Source organism: Ambystoma mexicanum, chromosome 12, assembly GCF_040938575.1.
Source record: "Ambystoma mexicanum isolate Mex_15411 chromosome 12, UKY_AmexF1_1, whole genome shotgun sequence".
NCBI lineage: Eukaryota > Metazoa > Chordata > Amphibia > Caudata > Ambystomatidae > Ambystoma > Ambystoma mexicanum.
In genome coordinates, this window is record NC_090936.1 from 79,340,778 (window position 1) to 79,356,396 (window position 15,619).

General features: G+C 45.9%; 1 protein-coding gene across 2 annotated transcripts in view; it reads right to left on the reverse strand.

Annotated features, from left to right (window-relative positions):
* The window catches only part of RSBN1L (round spermatid basic protein 1 like), a 473,016-nt gene that overhangs the window by 325,410 nt on the left and 131,987 nt on the right, over positions 1-15,619 (reverse strand). For both annotated transcript variants that reach the window (XM_069628044.1, XM_069628045.1), the window contains exon 2: positions 150-257. In XM_069628044.1, the coding sequence (XP_069484145.1) occupies positions 150-257 (108 nt within the window). The remainder of the gene's footprint in view (positions 1-149; positions 258-15,619) is intronic.

Genomic DNA, 15,619 nt, shown 5'->3' on the forward strand with positions numbered 1-15,619 from the left:
AAGCATGTTTTCATAGGATTAAAAGGAAAAAACCTAAACCGAAAGGGTGTAAAACATACTGCTTTCCTAAAGTAAACCCAATTAAATGATACATAAATAACGAGAGTACCTACAACTAGTGTTGAAAATTAGTAACTCACAAAGCCTACCTTTCTGCAACAACCTGACTTCACCATTCTCTGTCTTAATTTCATCTCTTACTTTGCGTTTCCTCTTTTCTTTCAGCCTATCTCGGTCTCGTTTAACTTTATCCTTTGCTGGAAACAAAAGAGAAACAAAACAATGAGGTCAGAAAATGGCAAAAGTTAAATCGCTGTAGAATACAAAGTTACATAACTAATGCCCAAATGTAAACGTTTTTTAGTCACAAATTTACCATGTGCAAAGCACAAAGCTGCATTAAAATCACTGATGCTCCATGAAAGAAAACACAGGGTCACATTCTATCATTGCACTACACAGCAGACCACAACTAGAATATAACCTAGAAAGAAATGTACTTTCCAGATTTGTCTATTGTGCAGTCCAGTGATAAAATAATGCCAGAAAAGAGAAAAAGAAAGCGTGTTCAGAAGGAGCCTTCCCTTTCTCACAGTCCTCAAGGAGACCCTGTCTCAGTCAGCCTTTTGTCACAGTCCTTCTCATTCATCATAGTCGTTCTCCTTTGATGCAGTGCTTTATCACAGTTCTTGGTTAAACACCATCACAGCCCCCCGTTTTAACTGCATTTGTTTTACGCCTAAACCCAGGGTTATCACGGCGTAGTTTACAGGTATACTTGGTCTTGATTGTTACATGTTTATATAGATTAGGACAATTTACACAGTAAAATATACTTAATTGCACAGTAGGAAGGTTTGCAGTGGTTTCATCTTGTTATTTTACTTAGATGCCTAGCAACTTAGAAGCCTGGCAATGCTGAGGAGATGTGGAAAATTTCAAACAGGCATAAGATCTTAATGGTTACATGATAGGTAGATTAACAGTTTTGCATTCAATGACATTGCATGTGGTACTTATATACATAGCATAGTGGTTGGCTGTGGAGTCCGAACTGGGCTGGGCCAGCCATTGTCTAGCTATGTCTCTGTCGCGAGGTTAGTATTTGTTAAAGAGCCAGGTTTTAAGGAGTTTCTTGAATTTGTTGAGAGAGCTCATTGTTGATGTTCGCTGGGAGTGTGTTCCAGATTATGGGGACTGCTACGGGAAACTGGATCTTTCAATCTCGATGAATTAGAGAACTTTTATATACTGCTACTAACCATAACCACATACCTAAGCACAGATTATAATATGACCTCTTGATAAGCATGTACAAATGGGAGGAAAAGATTCTAAAACCATAGGGAAGTGAGATGAAATGTGTCTGCAAAGCAGAGAAGCACTCAGAAATAACAAGTACGTTTTCTTTTGTCACTCAAATTTTATTGAGACCAAAATTACAGAATTGTATACAACTCTTTCCACGCAGAAATAAAAGATACGTAACTCTAGAGCAACATACATCCGTATAAACATTGTCATTGAATATCATGAAACCCTTCCCAACCTGAATAAACAAAGCATTAAGCCGTTACAACAAAGATTGAAATGAAAAGTAACCAAACGGAGAAAAGGAAAAAAAACAATCACATCAAACCAAAGTATTCAGAACTGGGGAGATTGACAGCCTTGTTAAGGTAACGTAGTAAGGGCCTCATTACGAGTTGCCCAGTAAAACCGGGTTCATTACCGGCATGCCGGAATGAGCGGGTCCGTGCTCCTATGAACCCGCTAATAGCGGCTGATTACGAGTGCACGAGCACGCGCGTTCCCCCATGCCAGTAGTGGCAAAACCGCCAAAGCCGCTAAAGGGCCTCCAACTCCCCTATACCGGCATCGCGGGACCCGCCCATAGTGGCACCGCCTCATACCAACCCCTAAATACCGGCACGGTATTACCGTGTTCGCAAAAAACAGACCCGGAAATTACATCATTGCGCAGGAACGGGAAATGGGCCGGCGGCCATCTTTAAAAACACAATCCATTGCCATCCTCCATAACCACCACTTCTCTCGTGTTGTTGTGTGCCACAACAGAAGCAGGATGTCAAAGGCCACCAAGAAGTCCTCCCAAAGGAAGAGAAAGCAGCGTTTTTCAGACGCAGAACTCACCATGCTTGCCAACACCCTTGCACAGCATGCAGATACGATCAGGAGCACCGACCTCAAGCATGCGGCCCAAACAAAAAAAAAGAGGTCTGGCAGGAGGTCGCACAGAGGGTGTCGGCAGTGGGGAGCAGCCAAAGGAGTGTGCGTGACTGCCGGAAGCGGTGGGACGACCTCTGCCTCCGGGTGAGGAAGATCCTGGCGGAGAACAGGAGGGCTGCAATGGCGACAGGCGGTGCCCACACTCCCCTGTGAAGTTGACGGCATGGGAGGAGACCGCAAGTTCCTTCATCGACCCAGAATCAATTGAGGGAATTGGAGACCAGGAGGTTGGCGCTGCAACTACCACAGAGGAAGGCGAGTGAACCATCACATCCATGTAGACTAAACCATGATGTGGCACAAGTGATGTGGAAGTGAGACTAGGCAAGGTAATGCATGTCCCAAGGCTACATCAACATATCCATTGAAGAATGAGTGCCACACCCTGCACCACACGCATGCTGAGTGCCAATCCCAACAGAGGTGCAACATGACCCAACCATGCCCATGGAACTCACCACACCGACACCAAACCAATGCCATGCCACCAGCCATGCAATGATTGCCCACATGCCCCCTCAGAACACCAAATGCCACACCCCAGAAATGAAATGATGCCTGAATGTATGAACATATCACACCGCAATACATCATAGCTGCCATTTGACAACATCACTGATGACCTGCATCTCTTCTATCGCCCAGACACCGATGAGGAAGATGGAACGCAAGACAGGGGTGCAAGTACATCCACTGCACGCAAAGGGACCAGTGCCACCGCCACCCCCCCCCAGCCCAAGAAAATGCTAAAGCAACAGCCAGTGTGCCACGCAAGGCCGTCACCCTGCAGGGGACACCTGCAGCCACAAACAGCAGCAGGCACCCACAACAGTGGGAGCCGTTTCCATTGATACTCCACCAGCCACCACGGACGTTGTGTCTGCAGAGGTGGATAATGAGGCAGAGATCATGTCCGGCACACCCACCCCAAGCCCCATCAGCAGCCCCCCCCCCCCTACAGAGTCTGAGGACATGGACGATCCGTGCCTCCATGACTTGGACCTAGGGGAATCTGACATTGGCATCTTTGAGGAGGACAGTGCCCTGGACGAGGGCCCCACGCAGGTGCCTTCCACCACCCTGCCAGCCACCACCCTGGCCACCGGTACTCCTGCAGCTGACAACTCTTTCAAGGCTCGCCTGGCCAGGGTTGAGGCCCGACAAGAGTCCATGCTGGAACTCATGGGGCAACAGGTGAACACTGGGAAGGAGGCCATGAGGGCCATTGCCACGGCCATTGCAGCCAATAATGCTGCTGTGGAGGCATCACGTGTGCCTTTAGGGAGTGTATGGGGTCACTCACACAGGCCCTTCTTGCAAATCTCCCACAAATGCAGCGCCCACACCTTGGGCAAGCCATGGGACTGACCATTGACACCTCCACTGCAACAACCCCTTCCACCTCGGCCCAATCGAGCCCTGTGCAGTTAACGCCGAGCAGTGCACGACACTTGACCATGGCACCCCCAGACCCAAAAATTGGCAAGAAATAACAGGACACGCAATGACATTTAGAAAAAGTACATTGGTGAAGGGACCACTGTTTGTTGGACATATGTGGACATTTGGGATCTGTGGGGTGGGTGAGGGAGTTTACTGGGGTATTTTCTGGGGTTTGTGGGGTGGGTGAGGGAGTTTACTGGGGTATTTTCTGGGTTTTTTGGGGTGGGTGAGGGAGTTTACTAGGGTATTTTCTGGGGTTTGTTGGGTGGGTGAGGGAGTTTACTGGGGGTTGTGAGGGGATTATGTTCACCATATTACGTCTGCTGAAAATACACCGTTGTGTGCAGGCAAATCATTGGTGGGACATCGTTCTTTTTGTACATGTATTGTGTGATGGTGTACAGTGGGGCAATTTGAACAAAAAAAGTGTGCATGTCCAGATTCAGTGTGTCGCGGACACATTACTTCCATTGTCCATGCGTTTCAAAAGTATTCATCAATTAGTGCTTGGCGTACAGCATGGCCACCCCGTGCATCAGGTACTGGCAGGGGGGCTTCTTCGCCTCCGTCTCCATCCCCTTCATCCTCACCCAGCCCATGCATGTCAATGTCAGGTGGCAGTGGTACATTCCTTCGGACGCACATGTTGTGCAGCATGACACAGGCCATGGTGATCTTTGCCACCTTCTCCGTCCTATATAGGAGTGCCCCACCAGACCTGCTTAGGCAGCGGAACCGCGCCTTCAGCAGGCCAAAGGTCTGCTCAATCACAACACGGGTACGAGTGTGCACATGATTGTAATCCTCTTTATGGCTGTTCTGCGGGGTCCGCACAGGGGTAAGTAGCCACGGCCTCAAGGGATATCCCCCATCACCTGCAAGCAGATACAAATAGGTGTGTGTCACACAGAACTGCCACCTTCAGGGAGCACAGTCATGGCAGCAGCTACTTGGTGTGGGCATGCACATGTCCCTGTACGTGTACAAAATAGTCACCTAGATGCAATGTATACTGTAATGAGGTGTGGTACACTGGATGGGGTTCAATAGATGATGATGGTGTAATCATGCATGCACTGGCAGATGTGCTTTGGTAGTGCACAAATGTTTGGCCTCAAAATCATGCTGTATATTCTTTAATATGCATTGTCACACTCGCCGCATTGCCACAGTTGCCATCCTATTCATTCATGCATTGCTTGCAATAACGATGGTGCCCTGGTTGTGCTTCTTACTTGTTGTCAACCATCTGCAATATTTGTGATAAGTGGCCCAGTGATGTGTTGTGTTCTGTTTTGCTGGTTTAGGGAAGGAGTGTTTAGCTCTGCATGCATTCTCCACTCACTGGCTAGTGCAACCCAGGTGCACTATTCCCCCCCCCCCTTTCCCACCCAGGTGCACTATTCCCCCCCCTTTACCACCCAGGTGCAATAGCCCCCCCCCCCTTCTGCATCCGCACACATCAGTACCCCACAGCATGGCCATGGGCCTGTTGTGCAACTCACCGAGCAGCCAGGCACGTGGTCCAGCATTGTCGCTCCATGTGACGGGGTAGCGTTGAGTTGCGCAGTACCATGGCATCATGTGTGGATCCAGGAAATCGGGCTCAGCAATGGGTGATGATCTTGCTGGAGTCACATACCATTTGCACATTGATGGAGTGGTATTGCTTGCGATTGCGGTACACCGCCTCTACGGCATGGGGGGACTACCAATTCCACATGGGTGCAGTCGATTGCACCAACACAATTGGGCATGCCTGCAGTGCATGGAAGCCTACTTTGGTTTCGGCTATTTCCTGGGCAGTCCGTGGTAGGGATATATGGGTGCTTGCGTGCTTCAGAAGGGCATCCAGCACTTGGTTCAGCATGCGTGAGAATAGTGGTTGTGAAATGCCATGCAGCTGTCCTACTGTGTGTTGGTAGGTGCCTGTGGCCAGGAAGTGTAGCACAGACACCACCTTTAGTAGTGGGGGGATGGCAGTGCGTATTTCTATTTGGCTGGCAATGTCGTTCAGTATCATGTCCACTATGGTGGTGATGGTGTCACGGTCCAACCGGTACAGGGTGTGGATCTGCTCAGGGGTTAGGTTGAATGGGCTGGATCTGGTGCGAGGGATTGGTGGCTGCATAAGAGGCACAGCTGCCTGCGCTGGTGGTAATTGCTGTGCCTGTCTCACCCTCCTTCTCCTCTGTGCTGCCCGTTCTTGATGCTGTAGTTGTTGTTGCTGTAGTTGTAGCAGTACAGGCATGTACTCCAGCGCCATGATTGCAACTGCTAGTGGTAGCATTTTGGTGTAGGAAGGGGTGTGGTGTGTAGGTGTGCTCCTTTTGTACTGGGCCAATCTGAATTGCATACACCTGTGGGGGGGGTGGGAGGGGTTGTGGTGTGTGGGTGTGCTCAGTTTATACTGGCACAGCCTCCATTCGCTCCACCTGTGGGATTGTGTGCACCTGTGGCAGCTGCCTTTTATCCTGCTTACTGTTTGCGGGTGGTCCGCGATGCCTGTATGGCCGGCATCGTGCAGCCCGTGATTACCGGCTTCGCGATGCCGGTATTTGCATGTATGCGTGGGTTGGAATTACCCCTATCACCGGCATGCCGGTATTTGCTCCCTCAAGGGGCGCGTGTACGCGCCTATGCCGCTATTAGCGACACCGTTGTTTAGTATGCCGCTAATACCGGGTTTCCAGGTCGGAATGCTACGGAACGGTAAACGATGCCGGTATTAACATACCGGCATTGTTTTTCCCTTACCGGCATACCTCGTAATGAGGGCCTAAGGCAATAAGGTCACAGCAATGGAAACTAAATCATGTCATGTGGTTTATGATAAAGTCCAGGATTATCGTTCTGAGCCACAAACTGGATGAAGGCCTCCAATTCAGCAAGGAATTTGGACATTTTTTCAATTTATTTATTTATGATTTAGTTCATTTTTAACTTTTACATTTCCTTCATAAAATCACATCTCTATTGAATGTAATAAAATATGTATACATTTCATCCTATAATCCGATATACACTCCGTAATTAACCACCGGCTAAGAAATTTAGTATTTTAAAACACATGAAAATAATTAAATGATAAAAATTCAAATTAATCTTGCACATATTTCATGGTCATGCTTACTACATTGTATTATTCAGCCTTTTCCTATTTATTCATTACAGTCCAGTTTAAACAACAAAATAACGTTTCCCAAAACCTGTAGAGAGCATTGTGCATTGCTCCGGAGTCTGTATTCAGCCAATATTGCCAGAATTCAACAGTTTTAATTGTATCATAGTTATGTACAAAACGATCAGATAATGTCATTTAGATGGGACCTAAACTTGGGTATTCTGTGAGAACATGCCTTGCTGTCTAAGTTGTTACTGGATTTCCACATGCGACAGAATCGTTGATCTTTAGGCAGATTCCATTTCGCACCCCGTAGTGCTCCGATAGGAAGTGGATTAGTACGCATGAGTAATCAAAATTTGCGGACTGCTGTGTCAGGGCACTTCAATAGAGTGGTTTTGGCGCGAAAGTAGGAATGTGTGATACCTTCTATTTGAGGATAGTTATGGAGCTTACTCATAGGAGTGAAATTATTTTCCCAGTCCCATCTTTTTAATCTTCTTTTGAATTCATATTTTGAGGCGTTAACATTTTCACATTGTGCTCTCTCTAAGGACCATTCTAGTTCTGAATATAGTTCCATGACAAGCCCATTGTATGTATTAGTGTATTTAGTTTTTTCCAAGGCGATAATGGTATTTCCTATGATCCCAACATTGGACATTCTGGGTGCGTTACTGCTTTCAATGTTAGTAAGCTTCTCCACATGAGTATAGTGGCTTTAAGCGAGAGCAGGCCTCATTTAACTCCGACATATTGAATAGGGCAGGATACGGAGAGTTGCAGTATGGAGCGCCAAAAGTGCCCTTCGATTCTATCTAACCATGATAGATCTCTGGTAGTAAGTGCCTCGAGCCCATATATCACATCACAGGGATGAACCATTGGGTGTATAACATCACAGTCCCGTTTAAGGAATATCCTGCGAAATCGGAAACAAACCAGCATTGTTTTTGCTTGGCTTGACGAATCTTGGCTTCAATTAGTGGAGTATAATATAAGCTACAATGCATGACAATACCTAGGTATTTATAATTATTGGAATAATCCATTGTGCCCCAAATGGTGACCATTTTTTGTTTCACAACTTTCTTGGAGTAAATTAACATTATCTTAGTTTTTTCAGGTTGATATGCAGTCCATGTTAATTTTTAACGAATTGGCCTAGATCTTCAAATATTTCTTTAATTCCTCTGAAAGAATGGTCAACTATGACAAGATCGTCTGCATAAAGCATTGCCGTGACACAAGTAGACTTAAATGTACCCGGATAGTTAACATTCCCTTCTAATCGAATAATTAGATTAGATAGATATAGGTTAAATAGAAGGGCGGCTAGCTGGCAGCCTTGTTTAACTCCCTTATTGATCTTGATGGGTCTAGAAAGACGGCCTTCATTATCCAGATAACCAGCGTGAACAGTCCATTTGCTCTAGCATATTCCACAGTATTTGACGGTCAATGCTGTCAAATACAGCGCTGAAGTCCATGTAGGCTACATATATGAAGGATTATTACTTTTTTCACTTTTGTAATTATAGCATCTAGAAGGCAAATGTTATGTATGGTACTTGAGCTAGATCTAAAACCTGTTTGGAAAACGTGGAGTAGATTGTTTTGTCCAGCTCTGCAGGTGGTCAAGGACAATTGCTGAGAAACGTTTACCAGTGTTGTCAAATAGTGATAGCAGGCTATAATTTTCAGGGAGAAGTCTATACACCCTGCTTTAAATACTGGTATCAACATTGAGGTTTTCCATGATGATAGTATATATTTTTCCTTGCATACTTTCTTAAATAGTATATTGAGTATTTCTGCCCACCTTTCTGGATCTTGTTTGACTACTACTGTAGCAAGACCATTGGGGCCGGGGGCTCTGGACTTTTTTGCTTTGGATATTATCTCCCTTATACTGTTCACTGAAAATGTCAAGGGCCGTTCTTTTTGTTTAATCCCGAATACATTTTCAGGTTTGACTTCATGCATCATAGAAGTAAGATGGGCTACCCATTTCTCTTCACCAAGTGGATGAACAAGTTACTTACCAACTGTAAAGTTCTTTCGACTGGATGTTCCTCCCACGTATTCCTCATCTTGTGATAAATCGTTATCTCCAGCTTCGCAAAAAAAAATTCTCGGCAGAGGGCGCTGTGCTCGAGGTCGTGGCGTCGATTGTCCCTCGACGTACTCTGTCGACGTCACCGATGGTATAAATAGCTCGAGCCGCGCCCGTTGCTTCAGTTCTGTTTTTTCTATTATATATATATATATATATATATATATATATATATATATATATATATATATATATATATATATATATATATATATATATATATATATATATATATATATAGGAGGAACACCCAGGCGTGTCCCATGACCGATACATTCTTCGTGAGAGGAAAGTGTAAGAAAAAGTAAACTATACTGTGGGGTAGGAAGGGAGGATCGATGAGGAATACGTGGGAGGAACATCCAGTCGAAAGAACGTTACAGTTGGTAAGTAATTTGTTCTTCGAATGGATTGTGTCCTCCCACGTATTCCTCATCTTGTGATAGGCTCCCATAGCAGTATCAATTTTTGGAGGTGGGATTACTAATCTCAGTTTTCGTGGACAGAATGAAGAACTGCCTTCGCAAATAAACCTTCGCTAGAGGAGGCAGTGTCCAAACAATAATGTTTAACAAAAGTATGCATTGTTTTCCAGGCTGCAGCTGCACAAATATCTGCTGCCGGTACTCCCCTCTTTAGAGCCGCAGAAGTAGCCATTCCCCTTGTAGAATGGGCACGAAGCCCATTCTGGTGGTTCTTTTCCCGCTAATCTGTAGCATTCAACTATGGCTAATATGATCCATCGGGAAATGGTCTGTTTTGTTACAGATAAACCTAATTTATGACCAGTATAACCCACAAACAGTTGGTCATCTTCTCTCAATTTAGTCATGCTAGAGATGTAAAAACTAAGAGCCCTCTTGGGATCTAATCTGTGTAATCTCTCCTCTTCTTTGCCCAGATGAGGAGGAGGAGCATAAAAAGTTGGTAGTACTATTTTTTGTGACAAATGGAAGTCCGAGACTACTTTTGGCAAGAACGAAGGTTTAACTTTAAGGACTACCTTATCTTTATAAAAAAGAGTATATGGTGGTTTGCATGAGAGAGCCTGAAGTTCGCTAACCCTGCGGGCTGATGATAGGGCCACAAGGAGGACAGTTTTTAGAGTCAAAAGCCTCAATGGACATGAGTGCAGAGGCTCAAAAGGAATACAAGTCAAGAATTTTAATACTAAATTTAAGTCCCAAGTTGGTACATGAAAAGGTACTGGAGGGTATACATTAGTAAGCCCCTTTAAGAATTGAATTAACGGTATTTTGAAATATGAAACCTCTTCCGAGGAGCGCTTGAAAATGGACAGCGCAGTAAGGTATCCTTTGCTTGTTCCTATCTGGAGCCGCAGATTAGCTAGATGTAGTAGAAAAGAGAGCACCATTGGGGTGCCACACTGAAAAGGGTCCACATCCTTGTCTTTGCACCAGTTACTAAACCTGTTCCAGCGACATCGGTACAAAGATTTTGTTGCTGGTCTTCTGGCCGAAGCAAGATTTCCCTTACGTCATCCGGACGATCCCAATCCTTGTATCTCAGCCTCTCAGAAACCATGTGTGAAGGTTGAGTGTCTTGACCTCTGGATGGAGAACCCGACCTTCCTCTTGCGAAAGAAGATCCTCTCTTTGCGGAAGACGTATTGGAGGGCAGATGGACATGTCTAGAAGGTCCGGGTACCACGTTCTCCTGGCCCAATCCGAGGCAATTAGGATCATGGTTTTCCTGAACTTGCTCAACCTCCCGATTACTTGAGGAATCACAGGGACTGGGGGAAACGCGTACAGCAGTGGAAACTTCCACTCCACAACGAATGCGTCTCCCAGAGCTCCTCTTTGAGGAAATTCCCTTGAGCAGTACTGATCGCACTTCCGGTTGATCGAAGTGGCAAACAGATCCACTTGAGGGGTTCCCCAAAGGGCGAAGATATCCAGAAGGACTTCCTGAGCCAGCTCCCACTCGTGAGAGACTGTGCTCTGCCTGCTCAGAGCGTCTGCCGCCGTGTTCTTCTCTCCGGCTAGGTGAATTGCCGACAGAGATTCCTTCTCGTATTGCCCAGAACCAGAACTGCATTGCTTCTCTGCACAGTGGCAGTGACCCTACACCTCCTCTCTTGTTTAGATAGTACATGGCCACTGTATTGTCCGTCATTATCAGGACATTCTTTCCCTTTACAGAGGGCAGAAAGGCCTTCAGAGCTAGTCTGATTGCCCTCAGCTCCAATAGGTTGATGTGTAGTTTGGACTCCGATGGAGACCAACGACCGCTGATTGTCAGATCGTTGGTGTGTGCTCCCCACCCCGTGAGTGAGGCGTCCGTCACTACCGTTATCTCCGGCCATGGTTGCCAAAAAGACTCTCCCTTGAGAATGTTGTAGTTGCAAGCCCACCATAGAAGATCCTGAGCGACTGCGCTCGGGACTTGCAGAAGATCCGACATATTCCCTGAGAACTGGGACCACTGAGTTCTGAGTGCCCATTGAAGGGATCTCATTCTCAACCTGCCCTCTGGTACTAGTAAAATACAGGGTGCCATGAGGCCGAGCAACCTGAGAAAATCGAAGGCCGGTAGATGTTGGGCATTCTGAAACTTCGTTACCATCTGCTGGATGTGGAGAGCTCTCACTTTGCGGGTCGAGGCTTTTCCCGATGAAGTGTCCAAGACTGCTCCGATAAACTGGAGTTTCTGGGATGGTATCATGTGGGACGTCTTGAAATTGAGGGAGAAGCCCAGTTTGTGGAGGAAGTGGCAGGTGATCGAAAGATGTTCCTGAGCTTGTTCTGGAGAACGTGCTCTGATCAACCAGTCGTCCAGTTAGGGATATATGTGAATACCTCCTCTCCTGAGACTTGCTGCCACAACCGCCAAGTTTGGTGAAAACCCTCGGGGCGGAGGTCAACCCGAATGGCAGAACTCGAAACTGATAATGAGAATTGCCAATCGCGAACCTCAGGTACTTTCTGTGCTTTGGATGGATTGGCACATGAAAGTAAGCATCCTGAAGGTCCAGTGATACCAACCAATCTTGGAGTTGGAGAGCCTGAAGGATCTGAGAAAGAGTCACCATCTTGAACTTGTCCTTCCTGAGGAACTTGTTCAAGTTTCTCAAGTCCAAGATGGGTCTCAGTCCTCTGTCCTTTTTTGGGATGAGAAAATATGGGGAGTACCAACCCCTGTTGCTCTCCGCTACAGGTACCAGTTCTATGGCACCTTTCTCTAGCAGGGTTAAAATTTCCTGCAACAGGAGCGGATCCGTAATTTTGGCGGAGTTGGCTCCCGGTGGATGATTCTGAGGCCTTTTTAGAAAGGGGAGACAGTAACCTTGGGCTACTGTTTCCAGTGGCCAAGCATCTGAGGTAATGCCCCGCCATTCCTTCAGATGTTGAGATCCTGCCTCCCACTGGTGTTTTGTATAACAAGGTCTCAGAGGGCTTTGGAGGCGGCTGCAGGAGTGGCTGAAGGTACAGATGCCGCTCCTGAGGCTGATTTTGCGCCTCTTCCTCGTGCTCCACGAGGGAAGTTTCTTTTGCCACTTTGAGAAGCCTGTCCTCTTCCTCTACCAAAAGAGGAGTAGTATCGAAAAGAACGACCCTTCCAGGAAGATAAGCCGGAATAGGGTTTTAGAGGCTGGCGCAAAGAGGCGCTAAGTGATTTAGCTGCCGCTTTCGAGGTCTGAAGTTTTTCTAGGCTTTCATCAGCCTTTCTGCCAAAGAGCCTCGAGCCATCAAAGGGCATGTTGAGTCTAGCTTGCACGTCCGGGGCAAATCCCGACTTCCTCAACCACGCAAATCTGCGTAGCACAACGCTTGCAGCCATGGATCTGCTGATACTATCAGCAGTATCCAGTCCAGACTGGAGACATTCCCCCATTGCCTCTTTCCCGTCTTTGACTATATTCAGGAAGCCTTCCCTTTCCTCGCCTTCCGGAATATGATCAGCCGCCGCCGAAATACAGTCCCACAGGGTATGGGTAAACCTGGCTAGGGTACAGGTGTCATTTGCCGACATAAGTGAAAACTTTACGTGCCCAGGCATCAATTTTTTTATCCTCTCTATCTGGAGGGATAGTTGGTAAGCAGTTTGTTTTGAAGTGATGCTGCCTGAATGACTAAACTCTCTGGAGTCGGATGTTTATTCAAATATTCAGGATCCGTTCCAGCTGGTCTATATTTTCTTGGAAAAGTGCTATCTGCAGCAGCAATAGTTTCTGGTTTCTCCCAGTTTTTTTCCACAGTCCTTTGAAGGGCCCTGTGAAAAGGGAGAACAGGATCTTTCTGAGGTCCCTTGACGATTATATCAGTCATGTCATCTTGTTCAAAAATGGGTGAAGTATTACCCCAACCAATATATTCAACTAGCTTGGTCATAAGACCTCTGTACCCAGCATCTGCATGCTCTGCAGGATCAGGTTTGGCAAACTCTAATTCTGGGGATGTGTCAACTCCACTGGCAGAATGTAGTGTATCACTCAGGTCTCTCATTCTAGATTCCTGGTCAATAAGTTCCTCAGGAACTTGTCTTGTACCATAAGTAACTCCCAAAGGAGAAACCTCGTCTTCTTCTGAAGTAGACTCTTCATAGATTGCTGACATAGATTTGAAAAAGTCTGACCTGGGCAAAGGAGTGAATCTCCTTTCTTCCTCTTCCATCTGCTTCGAAGGAAATGGCAAATCCCTTGAAGTTTTCGAAGATGACTTCGATAATGGCGTCGATGAGGCATTTGGCTTTGGCGTCGAAATTATCGACGCTGAGGGTGTCGACGAAGTTGTCGAAGTCTTCGACAACTTGTGTTTCTTGCACAGCACTGGAGAGGTGCTCGACTCTCGAAGAGTCTTCGACGGTTTTACGTCGACTCGAGGTTTTTTGTATTCCTCGACGCTACTGGTCTTGGACATGGTAGCCTTGGACTTCCCTTTGTCGTCCAATGGAGCGAACTTAGGGGTATGGCTTTTTCGAGGGTCTTTCGAGGGGGTCGGGCCGCATTCTTGAAAACCTCCATCATTTTGCGGAATTCTTCCCACTTACTGGGAGAATCCGATTTAGTCGGACAACGAATTTCTTCGGTCGACTCTGAAGAAGATGATGATGAGGGAGATCTATGTCTCCTCTTCATTTTTTTCGATGACGACGAAGAGTGTCTCGATCTACTCCTACATCGAGATCTCTTCGAGTGCCTATGGCGATTCGATTCCTTAGAATCATTCGCTTTCTTGTGTCTTTTTGACAAAACCTTTTTTGAAGCCTCCCTCCCCACCGACAGTTTACCTCTCCTCTCACGAAGAGCTTTTTCGGTCATCGATTGGCAGGACCCGTAGTCGTCGGTTCGGTGACTGGAACCGAGACACCAGAGACAAATCCGGTGGGGATCGGTGATCGAAATCTTAGATCCACAATCTGCACACTTTTTAAACCCAGTTCTGGGTGTCGAAGATGACATTTTCTTCACAGAAAATAGAAGCGCGCCGTTCTCGATAGTGAAGCGATCGGAAAAACGGAACTGTAGCAATGGGCGCGGCTCGAGCTATTTATACCATCGGTGATGTCGACAGAGTACGGAGTACCTCGAGGGACAATCGACGCCATTTTTTTTTCGAAGCAGCGAAGCTGGAGATAACGATTTATCACAAGATGAGGAATACGTGGGAGGACACAATCCATTCGAAATATTATTTTGAGAGAGGGGTTGCCCTGAACTTTATTTTGTATTTTTCAGATTAAGCTGGTGGTGTTTTCTTTTAAAATTCCAATCATAGTCTGCCACTGAGTGGTTAGTTTCTGGCATTTCCTTCTTTTGCACCAGTTTCTATATTGGTTAGTCAATACTGTCTGTATTTTTGCATTAACTTTTGCAGTATTGCTCCGACACTTCATTATATGCAGATTTCTCAAGAGAAGTCTTTTGGCTACCAATATTTCAATGTCAAATGCATCATCTCCCTTTTTGCCTGTGACGGTCAAGGGGGCCAATTAAGACTCTGCTGTGTGTTGATACAGATCTGATTTGATTTTTAATTTCATCACTATTTAGTGTGCGAAGTGCATTGTAAGATTCTTCAACCAAAGGAGGTATTTTTCAGCACATTTTGTTAATGTTAGTGGTGGACCATTTAATTCTAATCCCACAAATTGCTTGTAGTCACCTTAATCGGTCCCCTTTCTTTCACCCAGCACAGTGGCACATTTAAGTATGTATAGATCAAGGAATTGTCACTATAAGGTGATTGATGAACCTTAAAATCAATGACATTATTTAATAAAAGGAGGATTTCCACCTATATAGTCCAGTGTTGCAGATTTTGCTCCACTTGCCCATGTGGATTTACCGGGGGTATCACTCCGTGTCCTGCCATTTAGTGACTATAAGTCCCATTCTGCCATAAAGTCTTTCCATTTCATACCTTTATCATTGCTTTTGGGATCTGCCATTATGTTAGTAGAGGCAATGTTTGTGTAGTGATCTTCCATAGTAACTACACCACATCCTGCATCAAGAAGGTCACCTCCCAATAGGATCATGTTATTTATCGCGGACATAGCCCATTTGCTGACCATTGTATAATGGCTTCAAATATCTCGCTAGTACATGACTTGTTGAGGGGGGGGGGCGGATTTGGGTGGATTATATATATTTATGATCAGGATATTAGGGGCATCTGGAATATTGTTATCATTAATTTCAATAGGTAATACATTATCAG